The 26,357-nt window shown below is 36.2% G+C and overlaps 1 protein-coding gene across 3 annotated transcripts in view; it reads left to right on the top strand.

The window, feature by feature from the left end:
• Positions 1-26,357, top strand: part of SMAD5 (SMAD family member 5) — a 50,403-nt gene that overhangs the window by 9,747 nt on the left and 14,299 nt on the right. For all 3 annotated transcript variants that reach the window (XM_023516073.1, XM_023516078.1, XM_023516075.1), the window contains exons 2-3: positions 18,518-19,089; positions 24,206-24,457. In XM_023516073.1, the coding sequence (XP_023371841.1) occupies positions 18,687-19,089; positions 24,206-24,457 (655 nt within the window). In that variant the 5' untranslated portion in view covers positions 18,518-18,686. The remainder of the gene's footprint in view (positions 1-18,517; positions 19,090-24,205; positions 24,458-26,357) is intronic.

The raw sequence follows: 26,357 nt of genomic DNA, 5'->3' as shown, positions 1-26,357 counted from the left end.
TGGCTGGCGCCTTAGCCGCTTGAGCCACAGGCGCCAAGCTGGGAAAGTATGAAGAAGACTGCCATGGCAATAGCAACAACAGCAATAATAAACAAATGGGATTTAATTAAACTGAAAAGCTTCTGTACAGCCAAGGAGACAACAACCAAAGCAAATAGACATCCAACCCAATGGGAAGGGATATTTGCATATTTTGCATATTAAGACAAAAGCTTAATAGCTAAGATCTATACTTAATCCACAAGAAAAACACCAATAGTCCCATACCTCAGTGGGGAAGAGAGATGAACAGAACCTTCTCCAAAGAAGACAGACAAATGGCTAGAAAACATATGAAAAAATCCTCATCATCCCTAATTATTAGAGAAATGCAAATTAAAACCACCCTGCGATACCATCTAACCTCAGTGAGAATGGCCCATATCACAAAATTTCAAAACTACAGATGCTGGCATGGATGTGGAGAGAAGGGAACACTTTTGCACTGCTGGTGGGACTGCAAACTAATACAACTTTTTGGAAGGAAGTATGGAGAAACCTCAAAGAACTCAGCCTAGACTTCCTGTTTGATCCTGCAGTTCCATTACTGGGCATCTATCCAGAAGGAAAAAAACCATTTTATTATAAAGACACTTGTATTAGACTATTTATCCCAGCTCAATTTACAATCGCTAAGATGTGGAAACAGCCTAAATGCCCCTCAACCCAGGAATGGATTGGCAAGCTATGGTATATGTATACCATGGAATACTATTCAGCCATTTAAAAAAATGGAGATTTTGCAGGATTTGTATAAACCTGGATGGAGGTGGAACACATTATTATTCTTAGTGAAGCATCACAGGAATGGAGAAGCATGAATCCTATATATTCAACTTTGATATGAGGACAGTTAATGACAATGACACGGTAGGGCATGGGGGAAGGGAAGAGCAAATAGAGAAGGAGGGAGGGGGTGAGGGAAAGGAAAAGAGAAAAAAAAAAGAAAATAGTGACTAATTTTCACATAAATTTGATTTAATTTTGACCAAAGTACATTACTTGAACGTTAATATTTAATTCAACTTCTTAATATGTTTAGGATATTGCATCCTAATTTATAAGTGAAATATGTTTGTAATTTCCCTTTATAATAATATATTTTCTCCAATTTTAATCTCAAGTGTATCCAGATGAAGTAGAATGATTTTGAAGTATTTCTTCTTTTTCTATTGTCTGTAAGATTTGGCATGATCTGTTTTTTGAAATTATCTTTTATTTTCTATTTGTAAATATTAGTTGTCTGTTTTTTGAGACTTTGGAAAAAAATTAGTAAGAAGGTAACTGATGACTCCATACTGAACCTCCGAGTCAAAGCATTCTGTGATAGACATACTCTTATCTGACAATGTGAATGTTACTTTTTTTTGTATTAGTAGTATTATTTCTCAATATTTTGTTGCAGCAATTGTCTGATGTCTTTTCTGAATGTATTTATCTTTGTTCTTTATGAAGTTTTTGTTTTTAGTCCTTAAAGTTGTTATTGTCACTAAATTTTAAGCCTTTTTAATTTTGCGAGGGGAAAAAGTGGAACCAAATAAACACATGGATATGTGTAGAGAAAATTTAAAAAAAAAGAAAAAGATATATTCCCTGGAAAGAAATGCTTTTCTTCAGAATTATTGTGAATAAATAAAGAATTCAATGACGAATGGAAAAAAAAAGAAGTAGGTATATAGTATGATGATCATTTCTGTTTTCCAGTTGACTTACTTAGAGTACTATAATTGTGGAATTATTTCTTACTAGTTTCTGACTTTTTTCTTAAAGTAATATCAACCTTCAAATTTGTATAACCCTAAATATATTGGAAGGAATTCTTTTGAAATATGAATAGCTCTTGGTAACATGAATCTTCTCTTCATTAAGGATTTTAATAATGACTGAGGCACAGCTACACTTTAGTTTTGAAATGTGTTTTTTCCTCTGACTCAACAAGAAATATATTTATTTTAAAAAGTAGAAAATTGAATTAAGCAAAAAGTGACATGTACCTTTAACCCCATCCCCAGAGTTAATACCTTTTCACAAGTTCTATGTGCACATTTCTCATTCATTGAACAGATAATTGAGCGTATGTATCACTAGGCTTACAAAGATAAGTGAAACAGATATATCTTTTCTCATGGAATTTATTTCTCATGGGGACAGATTGGACAGAATATATGTATATATTTACATATGTATATGTACACATATACAGATGGTAAATGCTACAAAGTAGAGGTATATGATGCAGTAAACTTATAATAGGGGGATTTCTCCTAGTTGGGATGGTCTTGGAAAACTTGCCAGAAGAAGGGATGTTTGAGCTGAGGGGTGTGCCTTGTAATATGATAGGTTCTTTTGTAATACAGGGTATTTCTTCATTTTATAAGGTTTCATTTAGGTCTGAGGTACCACTACATTTCTTTGGTTTTCCAAGTACTGTGTGGTGTTGGATCACGGGTTGCAGCTTTTCAGAAGAATTTCAGGAAACCTGGAGAGGAATTTCTAAATTTTATTATCTTTGTTTACTTTATAGCTCTGAGGTTATTTTTCTAAGAAATGACAAAATATATCAATAAAAAGTTATTGTCAGATCAGGTCTTTGTAAACCAGAGGTAAACTATGAAAAGTCATAGCAGAAAATGGGTGCATAAGTGTGAAATCCCTCCGGTTTCTGGTGTAAGAAGAATCACAAATTCCTTTTGATCAATTACTGGCCCTCTGTACTTGCTGCACTTTCCCCCTCCCCTCTTTATTTTGTGCCTTATCTCTGTTGACTATCACATGGAAGTCAATAGAGGGGAAAGCTAAGTGAGATGCTAAGTGGCATATGAAACTTGATGACATCATCTCCTTTCTTCCATTACTCTCTAAGTCTCCATCTTTGGGATTATGTGTAGTGTCTTTTCAGCCTGAGTTCCTAGCATGGAGCCTTCCTGATATGTACTAGTAGGCGCTAAATAAATTTTGGGTAAACTAAGTGTCTGCTGTCACAGACTCAACTCTTTATTCACATGATCCTCCAAGGATACATATTTATGCCTTCCCTCTTAAGCTTTAATTTCATATCTTTTTGGATTTATGTCAGTGTGTGGTTCCTTATATCCCTCCACTGTCACTTTCCTGCTCCATTTTACTGGTAACGAGAATTCCCCTTTAGTAAAAGATGTCTTTATCGTTCGGCTTTTAAACTTTAATTCTAGTTGGTAGCCGAGTCCTATTGTTTATTTGTAATGTCCCTTCCTTTTCTGTGTTTACTACAATCCCTACCTGGTCTGTGTACACCACCTTGCTGTGTGTACTCCTCTCATAGTTGGCTTACTGTCATGTTTTCCACCTTTTTTCCTTGCCCTCCTCTCCATTAGTTTACATGGTCATGTGCTGGTGCCATTTTTGTCTTGGAATTCCTTTGAGCATTTCTGTGGTATTGCTAGAACTCTACACCACACATAGGATTATGTCTGGCAGTCTGACTGTTTAGCCTTGCATTCATTCTTTTCCTGTTTGGCCTTCATTCTGTGGTGGTGCCTTTCCTTTTGATTTATAGTCAAATGGGCTGATTGTCACCTTCCCTCCTTTCCTGCCTCATTAGGCTTAGTGATATTTGGCTAAATTATCACTAACAGTGAATTATAGATTATCATATTCCTCTTTGGCATTCAGTATTTTGGTAGTGTTTCAAAATTTATGCAAATAACAATACACAGTTATCTATACCCAGTCCTTAAGGCTTTTTATTCAATGTGTTTGGGCACAGTGTGTTTGTGTTTGGGGGGGAGTGTAGACTCTGTCCAAGTAGGTGGTTTTGTACTCTTGCTAAGCCCCTTCCACTTCATGGCTATTACTGGCCACTTGCAGCATATTTAATTCCTTCTTATGCTAACTTGTTCACTAGTAACATTATCTTTTCACTTAGATATTTGTTTAATTTATTTTCCTTTTTTGTTTTGGTTCTTTGAATACATCTGAATTTGAAAGGGTTTGATCACTCAGATTTAATTATATTCATTCATACTGCAGTTTTGATGAAAATTGATGGACTCCACACAAACTGTCCTGTGTGTTTCCTAATAGGATTTTATTTAGAATTTGGGAGGATTCTCTAGTTTTAAAGCTAGACATAGAAATTCTCTGAAAGATACCTTGGGTACTGTTAAGTTTAGTTTCTGATCTTTGTTTTATTAACTTCTTGGTTAGACCATCATGAATTAATGTAACAAGACTTGGCTTTTGTAGAAAGGCTTAGTTTGACACTTAGCATTCTAAAAGGTTGGTTTAATATGGCCTCAGTAAGAGCCAAAAAAGAGAAAACAGAATTTATCTTCTATCTCTGATTATGTTTTTGAAATAAAACTTAAGGTTTATAAACAACTGTTTTAAAATAGCTTTTTATGGAGGTTTATTGTAAATGAAAACAACTTGATGGTGTAAGTTCTTTGAAGCCTACTGAATTTTTTTAGTTTTCTTGGTAACTATGTATATCACCTCTTTTTTTAAATTTCGTATAGCATAACTATGTACATTAATGCAATCATGGGGTACAGTGTGCTGTTTTCATATACATTTTGAAATACTCTCATCAAACTGGTTAACATAACCTGCATGTCTTTCTCTAAGTCATTGAGTTAAGACATTCATACTCTGCTTTTAGAAAGATTCACTTGTACCCTTGTAAGATAAACCATAGAGGTGACCCCACCAATCACCCTCCCTCCCCCATCCACCCCCTTACCTCCCCTCTCCCACCCCCTTCCCATATTCTAAGGGTATAATTAGGTTATGACATTCCTATAAAAGCTATGAATTAGTTTCAAAGTAGGGCTGTGTACATTGGATACTTTTTCTTCCATTCTTGAGATACTTTTCTGAGAAGAACATTTTGTAATTCCATCCATATAAACATGAAGGAGGTAAAGTCTCCATCCTTCTTCAGGGCTGCATAATATTCCATGGTGTACATATACCACAATTTATTGATCCATTCGTGGGTCAATGGGCATTTGGGCTTCTTCCATGACCTAGCAATTAGGAATTGGGCTGCAGTAAACATTCTGATACAAATATCTTTGTTATAATTCGATTTTTGGTCTTCTGGATATATACCTAATAAAGGAATTGCAGGATCAAATGGCAGGTCAATTTTTAGTTCTTTCAGTATTGTCCAGATGTCTTTCCAAAAGGAACGAATTAATTTGCATTCCCACCAGCAGTGTAGAAATGTTTCCTTTTCTCCACATCCACGCCAGCATCTCTGGTTTTGGGATTTTGTGATATGGTCTAATCTTACTGGGGTTAGGTGGTACCTCAAAGTAGTTTTGATTTGCATTTCTCTGATGATCAAGGATGGAGAGCATTTTTTCATATGTCTGTAGGCCATGCGCCTCTCTTCTTTAGAGAAATTTCTCTTCAAATCCCTTGCCCACTCTGAGATGGGATCACTTGTTTTTTTCTTGCTAATACGTTTGAGTTCTCTGTGGATTCTGATTATTAAACTTTTGTCAGAGGCATAACCAGCAGATATCTTCTCCCATTCTGAGGGCTGTCTACCCACTTTATTTACTGTGTTCTTGGCTGTGCAGAAACTTTTAAGTTTGATCAGGTCCCAAAAGTGTATTTTTGACATTGCTTCAATTGCCCAAGGGGTCTTCCTCATAAAGTTTATCACCTCTTAATAATAATAATAATAAATACAGTAGAACCTCCATAGTAGACCACCTCCCTGCATTGACCACCTCCTTAAATTGACCTAATTTATATAGACTGGACATGCACCACATGTGCTCATTGGTAGTTCCTGAAGTTGGGCACCTCTGTATGTTGACCAGTTTGTTACAGTTCCTTGGGTGGTCAACTTACAGAGATTCTACTTTGTATATATTATTCCCACACTTAGGATAAGTGTGGCTCAGGATAACAATGGCAGAGGTTGTCTGGATGCCTGTAGCACAGTGGTTATGGTGCCAGCCACATACACCCAGGTTGGCAGATTTGAACCCAGCATGGGCTAGCTAAACAACAGTGACAACTGCAACAAAAAAATGGCCCGGTGTTGTGGTGGGTGCCTGTGGTCACAGCTACTTGGGAGGCTGAGGCAAACTTTAGCCCACGAGTTTGAGGTTGCTGTGAGTTGTGATACCATAGCACTCTGCTGAGAGCAACATGGTTAGACTCTGTCTCAAAAAAAATGGCAGAGGTTCAAATAGAATCCGCCCAGAAGCCAGGTTTTTATCTAGAGCAGTGGTTCTCAACCTTCCTAATGCTGCGGCCCTTTAATACAGTTCCTGTGGGTAATGACTAGGGTGACCAGACGTCCTGCTTTTGGCCGGACAGTACTGATTTTTAACAATTTGTCCCACGGCGTTTTAAAAAAGTCCCGATTTTTGGAAAGAATGCACGACTGGGTGGGAGAACAGTAAGGGAATATACGGTTTTTGGCTGCCATTTGGCTATTTTGCCAGGATATGAGTTTTATATTATTTTTGTTAATTTTATAATGTTAAACTGTAATAATAACAAATAATTGTTGAGAGGTGATTATTGAGAACTGCTTATCAAAGTTTGCATTGTTGTCAGGCCCCGCCCCCGCCCCACCTCCATCGGTGGTGTCCCGCTTTACCAATGTTAAAATCTGGTCACCTTAGTCATGACCCACAGGTTGAGAACTGCTGGTCTAGAGGCATTATATAACATAGTAGGCTGCGAAATGTATCTTCCATTGACTTAATAGGGAACTCAGAGGTAAGCAACCCCTAGAGCACTTGGATGTACCAAACATACAGATTACATACTCTATGCCTATTGGGTTCTTTTTGAGACAGAGGGAAAGTTCATTTTCATTGGTAGTTTATCAAGTGTCTCCAAAACAACACTAAGGAATGTAGGAGAAGCTATGAGGAATTCAGGAAGACCAGGCATATAAGAGAGTCAAAGGCTTGAGAACCAAAGAGGGGGAGAAAGACAGATCCTTCTAGGAAGTATGGGGAACATCAGATAGGACTTTGAGGAGAAAAGAAAAAGTTGCCATGTTTCTTCTGAGATGAAACATTTTTTCCATCTCATAACATCTCTAAAGCTGGGATGTCTTTGTGGCCTCTGAGTATTTCTTGTGGTCAGGTAGTAGTTTTGATGTAGTTGTCATTGTATGTGTGCGGCTGTGGCTTTACTGTTTCTATTGTCATTTCAGTCTCGTTATGGGCAGTGTTATAACTTTTCATGTCGAGTAATTGCCATTTAAATTGCCATTTAAAATCTTTTCTTGATCATTGTTTTTAAATCTTTATTTATGTCCTCTGGGAAGATAAAGCAAGTAGTATTAATAAAACTTAACATGTAAGAGGGTGCCTGGCTTGAAAGACAATCCTAAAGCAATATCAAAATGCCTTTTATACATGTAGTCTATAACAGAAGGATGATACTGTGGAAAAAAAATTTAAGTCATCAGAAAGAGTTACTCAGTAGTTTAATTTGCAACTTTTTCTTCCTTCAAGGTTTGTAAAATAATGGTGCCTCTAAAATTAGGCACCATTATTTCTATATATTTCTATATATTTGTTGAAATAAAGTAGCCCAGTGGTATATTTAAAATCTTCAGCCTGATTTATAGAAAATTCTTCCTGATTATTACAACAATAATAACTAAAGTTTCCCTTTACTGAGTATGTGCTATGCACTGAGTTGTACTTATCTCAATTTAATTCTTTTTAGGGCTCTGGTATTATGATACAAAATAGGAAAAATGGGGATTTTAGGTACATTAGATCTAAAATTTGAACCCAAGTTTATTAGACTTCAAATCTGATCTTGTATGTTATACACATATGTATATATTTGTTTTTGTATACATATATACTCATGGATTAGCCTTATATATTTTCTAGCCAGTTCTGTTGTTCCAGCAAACTGAGCTGTAGTACTTCCTTGCCTTGGTAAATCACTCTTAACTTTGTGCTTTCCTCTCGAGACTTTCATTCCTAAAATAAAGCTGTTGTCTCTCTTCCTTTGTCTTCTTCCCTAAGGAGCCATCTCCATTCTCCACTGTGTATTGTAAATAGGTAGGGCACATTTTAGTTCTATTAATTTGTAACTATTTAGAATTAAGTGTAGACCTGATTTATATCTTACCTCTTTAGTATTTAGCTGGGTGCCTTGCACTTTCTTTGTAGGCACTTGGTAAATATGTATAAAGCTAGAAGTTTGATATTAAGTTTTGCACTGGTTATGTATATTTGTGCCTCAGTGGAGAAGGCATTGTAGTAAGGGAGTACAGGGGACCAAAATTTAATTGTAACTTCTTAAGTCTGTTGCAGTTGTTGAATATAGCCTTTTGTGACTTTCTCTATTATTGAAATAAGTTTAGAGATAATGTAGAAAAGTATTATGAACTGTTTAATATATATACACAGCTGATTGAATTGAAGAGGGATGTTCTCTGTGCTTCTAAACTCTTTTAGTGAAAGGCATAGGGGGAATAAAAAAATAGAAGTAGCTTTTCAGTAATGAGACTCATTTAAACTTTTTAGTTACTTGCTAGAAAACCTAAACCATACTATTTATTCTCAGGGATACTGCACATTCACTGATGGCTTAGTTAGCATATGCTAATATCTGCAAATCAGAAAATATAGTATCTTCTTTTTTGTATACTAATGAGAAATTCTTTATAATCAAGGACTTATGTAAAGGTGATAGAATAAATCTATTGTTATATCCCAATGTCTGTGATTTTTATTTTAACTTGTGGTCCTAGGTATTATTTTGAATAACATTTCTGTAGAGCATAGTACAGTCAACAGAAAAGATTATAGTAGAAAATAAATCTGTCATATGGGTAGTGTAAATAAATTTTAATCTCAGTTTAACAATTCTGTTTTTATTATAGGTAGTTTAATTTAGAAACCTAGATGTTAAATATTAAGGAAAAAGATGAATGAAATTGGTTGCACCATTAAAAGCATCTTTTAAAGAAATCTTGCATTATGGTGGGGGAGGCACATGTTTGTTGTGTCAAAGCAGTGGTTCTCAACCTGTGGGTCGTGACCCCTTTTTAATGATGAAAATACTGTGGCATTAGGAAGGTTGAGAACCACTGGTGTTAAAGAGAAAAAGCAGAATACCAGATAGTATCATGATGTGTCCTCAGTCATAGGTAGTTTTTGGGAAGACTATAAAAATGCTGAGAAAAAAAGTGTAAGGAAGTGTACTAAACCTTAATGGTGTGATTGTAGGTGAGTATATTTTATAATTAGAAAAAAATTTTTTAAGAGTAGTATATTGTCTTAATTCTGATAATTGTGTTGTAGTAACAAGTGTGCCAAAAATGTCCTAATGATAATTAGAAAGTCTTTGGAGTAAGACTGTCATAAAATATAGAAATTTTTATACAGGGGTAGTAAACATATAGCTAGAGACCTTTTATTCCTATTGACTGATTTAGGTCAAGTGAGAGAAGATTGGATTGAAGTTGAGAAGTTGATATATTATGTGATATAAAAATTAATTTTAAAATGAGCACATTAAGCAGAATTATTCTTGGTCTCTTAAATTATATAATCTTATTTTATGATAATATAGAACGACTTGAATGTTTTGGAGAAGTCAAAGGGTTATGCAGAATAATAGAGCTCTTTAAGGGAAGAAAATTCCTTGACAGGTGGCTTCTGTTTTTGGAGGCAGTGTATACAGTGGTTGGAAGTGTGGGTTATAGAGTTGTACTTCCAGGGTTCAATTCTTGGCTCTGTTTCTTCCTATTAATTAAGCAAGTTACATTTGATTTCCCTTTGTTTTCCCATCTGTGAAATGAGAATAATGGAATTTACCTTATAGCTCTGTTTTGAAATTTAATGGTTTTGGTTTCTAAATGTAAGGTCCTTAACAGTGCTTGGCATAGTGAGTGTTCATTAAGTGTTAGTGGTTTTATTATTATTACCATCACCATGGACTAATACAATTACTTAAGCAATTTAATTTTTAGAAAGCTGTTGAAATTCTTGAAATACCTGTAGGTATATTCTTTTAAGAAAGTCAAATGGGCTCGGCGCCTGTGGCTCAAGCGGCTAAGGCACCAGCCACCTACACCTAAGGTGGCGGGTTCGAATCCCCAGCCCAGGCCCGCCAAACAACAATGATGGCTGCAACCAAAAAATGGCTGGGTGTTGTGGCGGGCGCCTGTAGTCCCAGCTACTTAGGAGGCTGAGGCAGGAGACTTGCTTGAGCCCAGGAGTTGGAGGTTGCTGTGAGCATGATGCCACAGCACTCTACCCAGGGGGATAGCTTGAGTCTCTGTCTCAAAAAAAAAAAAAAAAAAGGAAGTTCAATTTTCCAACCTTTTTTTTTTTTAAGTTACCTTTTTTTTTTTTTTTTCTTCTTGAGACAGAGTCTCACACTGTCACCCTGGGGAGAGTGCTGTGGTGTCATAGCTCACAGCAACCTCAACTCCTGGGCCCCCAGGATTCTCTTGCCTCAGACTCCTGAGTAGCTGGGACTACAGGTGTTGGCCATAGCAGCCAGCTGTTCCCCGCCCCCACAATTTTTAGTAGAGATGGGGTCTCACTCTTGCTAAAGCTGGTCTTGAGCTGAGCTCAAGTGGTCCTCCCGTCTCAGCATCCCAGAGTGCTAGGATTACAGTAACCTTTTGAGATCATTCGCGCCCATTTGTCTTTTTAGTCAGTGATGGTGCAGCCCATGTTTCATGCTTTTTACAGAGGATTTCTAGCACAGCACAGTAACAGAGATTCATAATGCTAACGGTCATCTCAAGAAAAGCTGTGCTACAGTTAGGTATTTGTGAACTAATCATTGGTTCAGGAAGAAGCTCATTTAAAATGAAACCACTTAAAAATGTAGACCAACTTTTCATACTAAATGGTAAGTAAAAGGTCTGTCTGGTACTTTATCTTGAAGAATGACACTAAAATTTTGGGAAAACATCAGGTTATAGTAATTGTAAACATGCATTAATTGTTGTAATGAACAAAGAAAGAATCCAGTGTGAATGGATAGACAATTTACAAAATAAATACCATGATGTGCCATCCTTCAGTTTGACATTTGTGGTATTAGCTTTAGGAAGATCCCTTTACAAAATTGATGAAAATGTGTATTGGTTTCCACCCAATTAACCTCTGGTTAATCCTTTGATGTTCCAATTACTCTTACCTCCCACAAAGAATGGCTTACTTAAAGATTACTATAATAGTGATTTCTCAAGCTCAGTCTTTTTTTTTTTTTTTGAGACAGATTCTCAAGCTGTCTCCCTGGGTAGGTCACAACAACTTCCAACTCTTGGGCTCAAGCGATCCTCTTGCCTCAGTTTTTCTGTTTTTAGTACAGATGGGGTCTGACTTTTGCTCAGGCTGGTCTTGAACTTGTGAGCTCAAGCAGTCCACCCACCCTGGCATCCCAGAGAGCTAGGATTTCAGGCCTGAAGACTCAGTCTTTCTTACTGATGCATAGGGACCTTATTAATCACATCATTCCTGTGGTCTTGAGACAAAGAGAACCTGAAATATGCTGATGCTTACACTGCTTGCTGTACGATAAGTAAAAATCTCTGACCCAGGAGTCTCCAGTTGTTTGTCAACATCCAGGAAACAGTAACAGACTAATTTATTTGCTTTTAAATAGGGTGCAGTCAAATCCTAGACCTTACAATGTTTGCCATTATTTTTATAAACTTAGGAAATCTTGTAGTGTTTGCAAAATTTGTGGTTTCATAGTATATAAGCCATATGGTCGGGGAGACACTTGTGAATGGGGACTAATTTTTATAAGTGATCGGCCACTAGTAAATTTTTAAATATTAACAAATTATTTTTAATTAAAAAATTTGAAAGATTAATAAGAGTATATCCTGTAAAGTTTACTTGTCTTAAGTGTATAGCCCAGTGAACTTTCACTTGTATATGTACCATATGTCATCACCATGTACATCAAAACACAGAAAATTTTTAGCTAGAAGGCTCTTTCATGACGCCTCTCAGTCCTGTGCTGACCTCTGTCTGATGCCATCTTTTAGTTTTGTCTGTTTTTGCATGTCATTTAAATGTAATGACATAATGTCCTACATATAATCTTTCTTTCCTTCAGTATTGTATCTGTGAAACTCATTTGTATTTTACATGTATTGGTTCATTTTCATAGCTGTATTTCCATTGGATGTATTTCCATTGGATGAATATTGGTATTTCCATTGGATGAATGTATTTCCATTGGATGAATATGAATTTATTACCATTATCTAGGCACCCCACTGTTGATAAACATTTGGTTTCCAACTTGGGACTATTATAAATAAAGTTGCTATGAACATGTACTTGTCTTTTGGTGGGACATAGCACTCATTTCTGTTGGAGATATTATACTTAGGAATGGAATTGTTGGATCCTAGGGATATATATATATATGTTTGTTGTTAGGAGTAGTATTGTTAGGACTACCAAAATGATTTTCCAAAGTGGTTGGGCTAATTTATATTCCTACTAGCAATATATGAGAGTTCTAGTATCATCACGAACACTTTTATTTTTTTTTTCTTCTTAAGTGTACCCATTCTGATAGATCAGGAATGGTATCTCACTATGATGGTTGGTTTTGGTTGTTTTTTTTTGGTAACTAATGATGTTGAGACCATTTTCCTATCTAATGGCCATTTTAATATCTTTTGTGACATGTCTTGTTTAGATCTTTTGCCTACTCACTAGTGAATTGTCATGATAAATTTTGCTTTCACTTAAACTGAAACTTAGATAGTGAGTATTTCCCCTTATCACATGACCTGTTTGGAAAGTGCATAAAACCTTTTTTGAAAGAATTCCAGCAAATGTGCTTAAGTTTTTAAATCATTCTATATTTAAAGAGTTGAGTTGTAAGATTTGTACCCTCTTCCAGAGCTAGTTTTAAGAAAATACTAGGGAGTCTGAGGTTTTAAAATCTGACACCCATTGTTCTTTCTAAAGCTAATCTGTTCAGGTTTATCCAATGGCATCTCCATTCTCCAGAGTATTTGGCCTTTTCTTTGTTCACATTCTCTTTAAATTCTCCTGCATGTTTAATCTTCTGCACTACCATTGTAGATAGTTCTAGGCCTGTCTTCTTAACAATTCATTATAAGTATTTTTCTCTTCCCTAAAATTGAATGTTGCCTAATACTCAAATGTTTATTGCTGTTCTTTTCACTCTGTTGAAAACTAGTCTTTCTTTCTTTCTGCAGTTTTTGGCTAGGGCCGGGTTTGAACCCGCCACCTCCGGTATATGTGGCCTGCACCCTACACCTTTGAGCCACAGATGCTGCCCTCTTTTTTTTTTTTTGAGTTTTAATTTTTTTCTTTATACATTTCTCTTTCCTAAAATTAATAGTTATTATTTCTTTCTGTTTCAGCTGTTTGTGGAAAATCTTTAATCCGTTCATCCTTACCTCACTAAACTCATGATCTTTTCCCAATGATGTTTACCATTGTCTCTCTATTGGCAAAACTACCTTCTGGATGTTTTTAACTCTGTTAGTGGAATTTTTATTATCTCAGTCATGTGGGTTTAAAATTTGAAGTTATCTCTAATTTCAAGGCACAGTTGTTATAAAAATCAATGACCATTCATTAAATACACTCTAGTGTGTGGCATTGTGTATGCAGGGGTCCTCAAACTTTTTAAACAGGGGGCCAGCTCACTGTCCCTCAGACCGTTGGAGGGCTGGACTGTGGGCCCCGGGATGAGTTGGCTGCTAAGCAGGACAGGCAGTGGTGGCAAAAACCCCTGGTGGGCCGGATAAATGTTCTAGCCAGGCTGCAGTTTGAGCATGCTTGGTGTATAGTATAGTGCCAGGTGCTGAAGACTTCCTCTTGGAAGGATTTTGTACTCCATTTGGGAAGTTAAGGTATGTTCTTATTAATGTCTTATTATGTGTAATTAGTTTTTATGATAAAGATTCTATGACCATAGTTTCTTCAGGATAGGGTGGTGAAGGAAGTCAGCACAAAAGGGGGTGGATTAGAGCTCATCATTAAGAATGACTAAGATTTCTCTTGGAAGACACAGATGGGCAAAGGCACAGGGATTTGGGTTATATGTATCAGGTGTGTATAGTGGCTGATAAAGTTATATCTTGACTTTTTCTTTCTGAATTCTGCTGATCATAATTGATGTTTGAATAACATACTTCAGTTTGTAAAGCAGAATCTGATCTCCCTTTTCTTTGTATTATACTACTCTTAAAAATTAAAAATAGTGTATTTTTGAGTTATAAAATATTTAAATACATGGAAAAGTGGAGAAAATAGCACATTTATATACCTTGACAGATGATTTTACCACATTTGCTTCAAATCTTATTTTATTTTATTTTTTTAGAGACAGAGTCTGACTCTGTCTCCCTCAGTAGAGTGCTCTGGGGTGGCAGCTCATAGCAACCTCCAACTCCTGAGCTCAGGCTATTCTCTTGCCTCAGCCTCCTGAGTAGCTGGGACTACAGGTGCCTGCCACAACGCCCGGCTCTTTTTTTGTTGCAATTTAGCTGGAGCTGGGTTTGAACCTGCCACCCTTTGTATATGGGGCCGGTGCCCTACCCAACTGAGCCACAGGTGCCACCCCAAATCTTATTTTAAGAAAATACACAGCTAAAATTGTTTCCATCTTTTCTTCATCCTTCTTTTTCTGCTCACTAGAGGCAGCTGGTTCTTAGTATTTTGAGGCTGGTGTGTATCATTTCTATACATACTTTTATTTATTTTCTCATATTTGTAGATATTCATAAATAACATTTAAAAAAATTTTATACAGACACTTTTTTTTTTTTTTGAGACAGGGTCTTTGTTACTCCTGCTAGAGTGCTATGGCGTCATAGCTCACAGCAACTTCAAACTCTTGGGCACAAGCAATCCTCTTGCTCAGCCTCCTAAGTAACTGGGACTACAGATTCCTGCCACAGTGTCTGGCTGTTTTTAGTGATGGGATCTCACTGTTGCTTAGGCTGGTATCCAACTCTTAAGCTCAGGGGATCCACTTGCCTCAGCTTCCCAGAGTTCTAGGATTATAGACATGAGCCTGGCCCAATATATAGACACTCTTAGAAAGGTATGCAAATTGCTTTTTTTGCTTACTCATTTATTTCATGAATAGGTGCTATTACAGGTCCAGGAGATCTGGCAGTTGAGAGGAAAGATGAGACTTATTTGCTTACTATCATTTTGGTGCAAGAAAGACATATAGTAACTAAATAAAATCTATATTACAGTATCAGGTTAGGGTAAATGCCATAGAAAATTGAACAGGGTTAGGACATAGAGATTGATGTGGGGTTAGCATGTATGTTGTTTTAGATAAAGTGGTCAGAGTATTCTTCATTCAGGCGATGATCTTTAAGTTACTGAATTAATTGAGAGAGTAAGCCACGTTAAGATGTAGGAGAAGGGAGTTCCAGAGGAACTTTAGGCTTTGAAGTGGAAATGACCATGGTGTACTTGAGAAATGGGAAAGAAATCAAGTGTGGTTAAGTACAGAGTTTGCTAGGAGAATGATAAAGGAGTTAGGAGGAGAGGCTAAAGGCCAGATCATGTAGATCCTATACAATAAAATCCAAATAAGGAGTTTGGATTTTGAGTGAAGTGGGAAGCCACGGGGTAACTTTTGAGCAGGAGAAGGAATGACATGATTTGACCTACTTATAATAGTGCTTCAATACTGGATTTCTGTGTCGTAGAAAAGAATGTGGAAGCTTTTCCTATATTCATATGGAGAGATGTTAAAGATGTATTGTTCATACATTTTTGTTTATACATAGTTGACCACTTCCCTACATTGACCTACATTTAAGTTGACCTAATTTTCATAGACTAGACAGGCATCACACGGATGTATCAGTACAATAGGCCTAGTTTCTTATGTTGACCACCTCTGTATGTTGATCAGTTTGTTACAGTCCCCTGGGTGGTCAGCTTACAGCTCATCGTATTTTTTTGTATTTGTTTGTTCATTTGTGAAATTTCTCTGAAAGGACAGAAAAGATATATAAAAGACTACCTATTAGAAGGGAACTGATGAGGGAAAAAAGGAAGGAACAGACTACTGTCTACTTTTTATGTGTCAAGAAAATATTTTAAAATGATACAGAAAAGTGTATATATCATAAGTATCCAGTTAGCTAGATTATCACAAACTGAAATCTCTCATGTAACCACACAGAGCCAGGGCAGAACTTTATACCTGGACAGCAGAAGCCCCTCAGGTTCCCTTCTCGTTACCACCTCCATCCTTCCTTCCCAGGGGTAACTGTAATTCTGACTTCAGAACCATGCATTAGTTTTTCCTGGTTTTCGTGCTAGTTCTCTTAACTTCGTTCTATTTATTCACCATAGTTTATTTTTAGATTATGTACTATTTTTATTTTTAGTATTATCTACATACTTTAGTTAAAAGGTTAAAACAATTCAGGGTATATAGAACAAATCATGCAGGACCCCCATTTTTTGCATCTTTCCCATTCCATGCCTCTCCCTAGAGGTAAATGAAATGAATAATTTTTGTAGGTAGCCTTCCAGTCCTTGTTCTCTATGTTCATATATACCAATAACTTTTTCTTTTTTTCACATTAGTATTGAGTGATTAAGTAGTTCATATATATTAAGTACTTCCCATGCACCCTATACAGTTACAGTATCCACCTTATTATTTTTAATGGCTGTAATAGCACTTATACATCAAATTTAAGCCCCTTTTATCACAGTTAATTATATTTTTCCTATACTAATTGTAATATTTAAAATGAAAGATGTATTTTAAATTCTAGTCTTCAAACTCCTTCCCTCTTCCTCAATATGTCTTTTCAGTGTTTGTGCCTAAGATCTCAAATCCGTCTGGTTTGTGTCCTCTCTATCACAGGAAATGCTCTGTTCATGTCTACCTACATAAGTTTTTGTTTGTATCCCTTTGCCTTTGAAATTTCAAAATTTCGCATGTCATCTGAGATATGAAACCCCATACTTTTACTTCCTGATCCAGATAGATCCTATCCTGTATCCTTGTTGCTATAATTTAGGTCAGCCCTTCTTACAATTCATTTTGTTTATAACATTTTATACTTTGAGACCTGTTATTGGAAAATATGCTTCAATTCTTTTGTTACATTTCTCTAGTTTAATGTTACATTTCTCTAGCCACTTTGGCTTGCCTGGCAAAAATCACCTTAAGTAGGGTTAGGGAAGATAAGACACAAGGTATGTCTGTACCTAAGGGGTACATTCACTTCCCTGTACCCTGCCCCTGTGATTCCAGCATAACAGACTGGATAGCTATTAGTAATTGATCAGCACTCAGAACAACAGCTGAAATTTAGTAGACTCGCAATTAGTATATTTTGTATGAATGAATTTGTTGATTCTTGAGTTGAAACTTACTTGGTGTAACCTTTTTGTTTTTAAAGCCCCATCATGGCACATTATAGGCAGTCAACAAATATTTCTTGAGTTTAACTCAGTTTTACTTTATGTTTACATTCTTGTCCTTGTTTATATTATTATCTGGGTTTTAACTGAGCCAATATATTATTTTCTTGGAAGATGTACCCCAGTCTAGAATATTCTTAGCAGTATAATTGCTTGACTTTGTCAAAGGCAGAGCTATAGCATTTGGGGGCAATTTTAGACACAAGATAGGAGGCATCTTTTCTTACTGACCTCCTTTTCCAGACATCATATCTGCTTTTTCACTAGGTGCTTATTGTCTGCAGCTGGCTGGATAGTGTTCTGTGGGGAGTTCTGCCCACTCTCAGCAGTGGAGTCCCACTGCATCCTCTTGTCATCATTGCCAAGAGCTTCTTAATGGTGCAGGATGGGATAGTTTGCTTGGAGCAGGTTCATTAACTAATGTGCTTATAATATATCACAGAAGCCATAGGAATTATAAAATTATAAACTGACATGGTTTGGGGTTAAATTACAAATTTATTCCCTTTATATTTATTTGACATTCTTAGTTTTAAAAAGAGATAGTGGCAGTTATATGTGTTATGATTTATTTGAGAGTTTGGTATATCTTACACAGTCTTTAATACAGGTTGTACCTAATAACATGACTTGACTAGTATCGTGGCCTTACCCAAACTTTCTAAGTCTGGGAAACATCTTAGAGAATAGTGAGGAGGTACATTTCCCAAGGTTTTTATTCACATCAGTCAAGATCATGTTCAGAACTAACATAGCATGTAATGTGGATTTCAGAGAAAAGTCCTTAATGGACTGAACAAAGACTGTGTTTTTGGATAATACATAGAAGGTAGAGCAACCTGGTTTTGCTTTGGTTATTGTTTGGCATTGCCAGTGACATGAAGAGGGAAGTGAATGGTCACAGAACTTTTAGAGAAAATTTCTCTGTTTTCTGTTTACTTTTGTAATGTTTTTCTGCAGTTACATAAAAATAACAGTTATGTTTTCAATTATATTGATTTAAATGTATGCAAATTGAATTGATTTAAATTAGGATTCTTTCTCCCTTTCTCTTTTAGGACTTGAATCAATGAAAGAAGCATATGGCACTTGTGAAAATAAATGTCACTCCTCCCTCTTTAATTGGAACTTCTGTTTAGATCCTGTATATGACTTTTCACCTGTGATCTGTTCATTCAGTAGCCGTTGACTTTGAGTTACAGGAAGGTCTCTGAAGACTTGTATCAAATGACGTCAATGGCCAGCTTGTTTTCTTTTACTAGTCCAGCAGTAAAGCGATTGTTGGGCTGGAAACAAGGTGATGAGGAGGAGAAATGGGCAGAAAAAGCAGTCGATGCTTTGGTGAAAAAGCTAAAAAAGAAGAAGGGTGCCATGGAGGAACTGGAGAAAGCCTTGAGCAGTCCAGGCCAGCCGAGCAAATGTGTCACTATTCCCAGATCTTTAGATGGACGCCTGCAGGTTTCTCACAGAAAAGGCTTACCCCACGTCATATATTGTCGGGTTTGGCGCTGGCCTGACTTGCAGAGTCATCATGAGCTAAAGCCATTGGATATTTGTGAATTTCCTTTTGGATCTAAGCAAAAAGAAGTTTGTATCAACCCGTACCACTATAAGAGAGTGGAGAGTCCAGGTAGGTTTTACATCTCTAAGAATAATTTTTTAAAAAATTTGTTTTCTCTCTTTCTGATGTACATGTAACTAGATTTAGTAATTGAAAGACCATAATTAGCCTTGTATTTTTTTTTAAAATACTGATCTTGGAAAGAATGTTGGATTTTGAATTTATTTTTCTATATGTAGGATAATTTTCAAATGGCTTATTCTGTTAATAATTCATGGTTCACCGTAGGTATCAGTATATCCACTCTGCATTTCCTAGGGTGACTTATCTCTTTTATTTAAGCCATAGGGCTCCATGTGTGCACTATGTTCCATTCCTTTTTGTCTGTTCAATAACTTTTTTCCTACAATTATTTTCCTCTCTGGCATTATGTTTTCACTTTCTACCAGATTGTTTCCAACAGTGTACAAGCATGTCATGACACTACCCATCCTAAAATAAAACAGAAAGCCTTTCTTGATCTCATTCACACATTCCCATCCCCAGTCTACTACTGCATTATTTCTGCTCATCTTTTTATGGGATTCCCCATTTTTATTATCTTCATATTTTTATTTTATATTCTTCCTTGTCACCTCTCTAGTTAGTCTTTCTTCTCTACTATTTAACTTTTCAAGATCAAAGTGAGTGCCTTCTTAGGGTTCTGTGGAGTCATATCTCTGTCTTCATCTTATTTGCTTTCTCAACAGCATTTGATACAGTTTCTCTCTTTCCTTCCCACTCAGATACTTTTTTGCTATTTGGCTTCTCAGACAGTATACTCTCCTAATTCTTTACCTCACTGGCTGTTCTTACTCTATCTCTTTGCTGGTTTATTCTACTGTTTTCATAGAACTCAGTCTTTTGACCTTTCCTCCATTTATAGCTTTCCTTAAGGTGCTCTCATATTGTCACTTCTTAAAAACATCTATAAGCTGAGGCTCACATTTTGAATTCTCGAGTCAGCTTTTCCCTTAAGTTTTAGACTTGTAGATATAGTTGCCAACTTGACATCTCCACTTGAATGCCTAATAAACATATCACATGTAATTTGTCTAAGCAGAACTTTTGTTGACTTTTTTTCACCAAATTATTTTTTTTCCTCCAGTTTTTCCTATCAAAGTAGATGGTATAGCATCCATATAATTGTTAACTCCCTAAATCTAGAGTCATCTTTTATTCTTCTGTCTTAAGTTCTATATTTGAGCTATGAGCAAATGCTGTTTGCTATACCTTCAAAATATGTCTGGATACAATTACTGCTCATTGTCTCTAACACCACTACTTTAGTACAGACCTTACGTCGTTTCCTGACTGGTCTCTCTGGCTCTCTTCTTTCTCCAAACCATTGTTTTCTACACCGTAGCCAGAGTGATTTAGAAAACATAAATCGTATCAGTTCCTAATGAAAACACTTTGAAGCCTTTCTGTTACACAGCAGATTTCTGTAAGAGTCTGTGTGACTTACTCTCTTAAGTCCTCTGTTCCTTGATTTGCCACGTTCCTACATCCAGGCTTTAAGTCTTGCTGTTTGTTCTACTTACTCTTCCCCCAGGAAAGGGACACCCTTTTTTACTCCATTAAGTCCTTGCTTAAATATCCTCATCACTAGTTCATTCAACATTAGATACTTATTTTGTTTGTTGACTGACATGAGCAAGGCCTTCCTCATTTTCATTCATTACTGCATCCTCATGGCCAAGGATAGTATTGTTACCTGGCACTTAGTAGGTGTTGCTTAAAAATAAAAAGCTTTTTTTTTTTTTGCAGTGAGTGAATTGAGATACTATTGGGGTACATTAGTTATCTTTTGCTACATGATGGATTACCACAAACTTTGTGGCTTAACACAACACATGTTTCTTACCTCCAAGTTTCTGTGAATTAGGAGTCCAGTCACAACTTACTTGGGTTCTTTGTAAGGCTGTAATCAAGGTGTTGGTCAGGGATGGGGTGGTATTGGAAGCTCAGTTTGGGAAGGATTTGCTTCCGAGTTCATGTGATTGTTGACAGAATTCAGGTCCTTGGAGGTTGTTGCATGCTTGCTCATTGTCAGCTAGAGACTGCCTTCAGTTGCTTACCACGCTTACACGGCCTGTTTTGTAGGTAGTTCGCATTCATGGCAGCTTCTTCAAAGCCAGTAAGGAAGAGAGGGTCTTCTTCTAAAAAGAGTATTATATTCTTGTGGAATATAATCACATACCTCCTCTCACCTTTGCCATATTCTTTTGGTTAGAAGTAAGTTACAGGTCATATTCAAAAGGAAGGGATTGATTCTTCCAGAGGCATGAATACCCAGGGGTGGGAATCATGGCAGCCACCATAGTCTGTCTGCTCCACTGGGTTTTACGTGGATAGTGTAGAAAGACTGAACACTAATGTGGAGACTAGTAAAAAGGATAGCAGTAATTGTGCTGTCAGAGAAAGTTCAACATAAGAGTTTCAGAGTGATATTTGACAATTGAGATAAGGTGATTTTCAGTTTCTTAGTGAGTCCAAGGAGAGCTATAGCCTGAAGGAATTGGTGAAGAAATGTATGAGAATTTACAAGAAAAGTGTAGCCTGAAAAACTCCTAAGCTTGATATTTTCTAAGAATAAGTCTAAGAATTTCGTATATTCCCCTGTAGTTGGGGTGGCAAGTTACTTAACCTTTCTGTGATTTAGTTTCCTCATCTGTAAAATGGAAATAATAATACCTACCTACCTCATAGGGTTGTCATGAGGATTAGATGAGTCAGCGCATGAAAAATTACTTGCTAAAACATTAACTGGCCCAGAATCAGTTTCGAATTAAATACCAATTCTAATAGTGTACTACATTCTGGAAATAGAGCTTAGGGGAAGATGGCAGAGAAATTTTTTTCAAAGAAATACTGCTAAAACAATTCCCAGAACTGAAAATTGAAAGGGTTCAGTGACTGAGTAATTCAGAACCTAATTCAGGGATAGAAAAAGACCCACACATGAAGTTGTAGTAAGTCACGGATAAGAAGATTCTGAAAGATTCCAGAGAGAAAAAACTAGATACATGCAAAGGCCTAAATGAATCAGAGTGTTGATTTCTTAGTGCAATTCTGAATTCTAGAAGGAAATGAAATCAGTGCCCTCAAAAGACAGAGGGAAACATTGTTTAGAATTCTGCCTGCAGACAAAAAGTAAGATGTTTTTATACATGCAAGGAATAAAAAAATTTTATCTTCCTTACCCTTTCTTAGGGTACTGATACAGGATGAGGTCCAGGAAATGGGATCCAACAGGAGGGAAGGGAGGTACAAGGATGTCAGATTAGTAAACAATATAGTTATAGCAAAAGAAGGAAAGATCCAGGGGAAAACATGGATTCAATAAATTTTTTGGTTATTTGGGACATTCAAAAATAGCATTGATAGGCAATTGACAGATCTATTGGGATTCTGGAACTGTTAGTGGTATGTACGTAAGCAAACGAAGGAGCACAGTGATAGTTAACTGTAATAAAAGTACTTTTAAAAGAAAACCACAACAATGAATAATATTTATATTACGTATAAACACTGGATATCAATTTAACCAAAATTTTAAGTAATTTTATTGTGGGATAAGGAAGTGGAATGGAATAATGTAAGAAACTGCCTCATTCGTCATAAGAGCAAGTCTACAAATAATAGTAAGACAAATCAATAATATTGATTATTATTATTTAGCAATATGCAAAGTAAGTATTAGAAAAAAATGGCTAAGAGTTTAAATTTGACTATGGAAACAGTATGGAAAGGTGCTAGAAATTGCTATTTTATTATAAACTCTTATAGCATCTTTTTGAACTGTGTACATCTTTTGTATGAATATAAAATAAGTTTTAGAAAATCATGTGCATAGCTAATGTATAAGTAAGAGAGAAGCCAGTGATTTTAGCTATGCCACTTTAAAAAAAAAAATAAAGAAGTTCTAATTGGACCGAATTCCTACGTAGTCATTTCACAAAGTCAGATTGCTAGCCAGCTAAACATAGAAATTCTCGCTGATACCCTGCTTGCCAATGGCAGCTGTCCCATCATTCTGTAAGAACAGCAGTTGTTCACACACAGCAGAACAAAACAGTTGTAGTCAGATGTCAGCCATGTATTTAAAACTCTAATTCACTAGAATGAAAATAAACAAAAGACAAACAGGGCAAATACTGACTTAGGCAGACTCTGATTCACTGTGTACATCCTTCCTTCAGGGAACTGCAGTATGACTTGGGTAACTTAGAAACAAACTGATTTTGTTGATGGTGAATGATAATCAGAATCAAAGTGAGATTTTCTGAAGTAAAATTACATTGACAAATACAGGAAAATTATAAATGAGATAAATTATTTGGTTATAGTGTTTGAAGACTCAGGTTTGTTCCAGTTTCCTTTAGGGAAAGGTAATCAGGTATTTGAATGGGAACATTAGAATGAGGTTAAACTTTATCTGCAAAAACATACATCTGTTTAAATGTTTAGACCTTGTATATGTTTTTGTTATGGTTATTTTTAGAAGATTGATTTTGGTTAGAAGACTTCTACCTGAGGAATGTTACTATTTTCAGTAGGGAAAACCTTACAGAATACCATAAAATAGGAGATACTACATATTTCAAAGTAACAAAAGTGAAAACGTGGAGGTTTTGGGGGCTTTCACATAATGGACCCCCAACTTTACTCCCCAGTCATATCTCCTTGTTCAGTGCCTAGGCCAACGGAGCAGCCTTTCTCTTCTCTACCAGGAGACATCTCCCTCTTCTAAGGTTCAGTCAGGTGTTTTTTCCACAATATTTTATTTGATTCCCTGCTAGCTGGAAGTGCTCACCTCTCCTGAACTCCCATTATGTGAAACTCTCTGTATATGGGTATTTTTTAATATGCCTTATCTTCTGTGGAGCAGGAGTGGTATCTTTTATGGATTTTCTGCCTTCTGAAAAGCCTGTACCTTATACAGGCTAATTGCTTACTAAGTTTTAGGTTTAGTTACTATGTAAATATAGATTCAGGGTTCTACAAAAAAGCCCTTCCTAAAAGTAAGTTGCTTTAATAGGTTTGCAGTCTTAACCTGAATCCTTTCTACCAACCCTTTAATATGGATGGGGCATTTGCTTTATTAATTTCTCACAATTAACTTTTGATTTTTGTCTTTCAGTCTTACCTCCAGTATTAGTGCCTCGTCATAATGAATTCAATCCGCAGCACAGCCTGTTGGTTCAATTTAGGAACCTGAGCCATAATGAACCACACATGCCACAAAATGCCACATTTCCGGACTCTTTCCACCAGCCCAACAATACTCCTTTCCCCTTATCTCCAAATAGCCCCTATCCCCCTTCCCCTGCCAGTAGCACATATCCCAACTCCCCAGCAAGTTCTGGACCAGGAAGTCCATTTCAGCTTCCAGGTAAGAATTTATTTTATTGATACAAAAAAATAAAAACCCTGAAAAATCACCAATTGTTCTTTCTGTAGACCCTGAGGGTAAGCTCTTCTCATGTGTCAGGAGCCAGTTATTGACTCTATTCTTTAGATATTTGTTTGATTTCCAGAAGAGTTTGAATTTTATTTTGTTAAGTACCATATGTTTAAAAAATGGAAGTAGTCATATTTGACTTAAATATTTAATTTATAAGTAACATTTGTTATCTTTTACATAACCGATACTGTACTGAAAGCTATTGCATGGAATTTAATCTCAGAACTCTGTGAGATAGATATTCCTGTTGTATAGATGGGCAAAAAATTGATAACAACTCCAAAACTTTTAAGTACCTTGCCTAAGATCGCACATCTGGTTAAGTAGGGGTTCAGACTCAGGTTTGTCTCACTCTAAAGTCTTGTGCTCTTTCATCTTGGTTATATTGCTTTTTAAATCATTTTGGACTTTGAAAGTTTAAAATGAACCCTGATTATCTTTAGTAAAATAATAAGTAGATTTTGTAAAGTTTCTAAATTTTGTTGATGACATGTTATGTGAATAGATGCATCATTCTGTCACCGTCAAGAAATATTTGAACACCTACTATTGTCAGGCAGAGTAATATGTAAATACAGTAATTCTCACTTAATATTGTCAATAGGTTGTTGGAAACTATGACTTGAAGCAAAAATAACATATGACCAAACCAATTTTACCATAGGCTAGTAATTGATACGATTGAGAATGAAGTCCCTGTGGCACATTTCTGGTCACAGAAATACCCAAACTTTAAATAAGACTGAAAACACCTGTGATATTAAAATAAATGTGAGTTATACATACATTTAAGAAAGATTAATAAAAATGAGTGAGATAATTATTTACTCAGTTATTCCAGTACAGGGTTAAGGGTGGCCAGAGCCTATCCAGGAGGCTCAGGATACAAAATGGGAACCAGCCCTGGATAGGATGCCGTCCCATGGCAGGGTATAGCCCCCTCACTCCGACCCTCACAGTGGAACCATTTGGACATGCTAATTCACCTATGGTGCATATCTCTGGGATGTGGGCGTTCTTAGAGAAAACCCTCCCAGCCACAGGGAGACCATGAAAACTCATACAGAGAGTGGCCCTGGCTAAGAGTCGATCATTATCATTTTTTCCTTATTTGTGTTACAGTAAAGTGACAGTAAACAGAGTGTTACTTGAGGACCTAGTATATATTCTTTGTGATTTTTCTATAGCAGCAAAGTAACAGTTGATATATTTTTTTTGAAGGGGAATTAAATACCAACTGTTTAACTTGCTGATAGGAATTTGTTCAAAAACAACTTTTCCTACTTTATATTAAATGTCATGCTAATTGTAGCTCTGTCTGAAATTATATTCAGGGTTTATAGTTACTGAGACAAAGAAGTATAACAGTAGCTTTTGCAAAAATTTTTGGCCATGAATGTTGGAATTTAAGATTTTCTCTCTCTCTTTTTTTTTTTTTGCAGTTTTTGGCCGGGGCTGGGTTTGAACCCACCACCTCCGGTATATGAGACCGGCGCCCTACCCTTTTGAAAGAGCCACAGGTGCCGCCCCAGATTTTCTGATTAACATTCAGTTTCCTAAGTAAATTACCTGGCCATCTAATAGGACACAACAGCCATTTTTGGATGCTGCAAAAGAATTAGATGATGCTAATAGTGTTGATGGCAAATTTTGAAGGAGTATGTTTTTATCTTCCAGTTTTAAATGACAGTATGCAGTATGTGATCTTGACAATTTAAAAGTATCTCTGCAGTTTGTGTATACCCAAACTAGGATAATCTGTGTCCTTAAGATTGATTTGCAGTAACTGTAGTTTTTTTAGATATGCAAATAAAGACTATATTTTTAA

Source organism: Otolemur garnettii, unplaced genomic scaffold (assembly GCF_000181295.1).
Source record: "Otolemur garnettii isolate 467f Iridium unplaced genomic scaffold, OtoGar3 scaffold00003, whole genome shotgun sequence".
In the NCBI taxonomy this organism is placed as follows: domain Eukaryota; kingdom Metazoa; phylum Chordata; class Mammalia; order Primates; family Galagidae; genus Otolemur; species Otolemur garnettii.
This window is presented reverse-complemented; position numbering and strand designations above follow the sequence as displayed.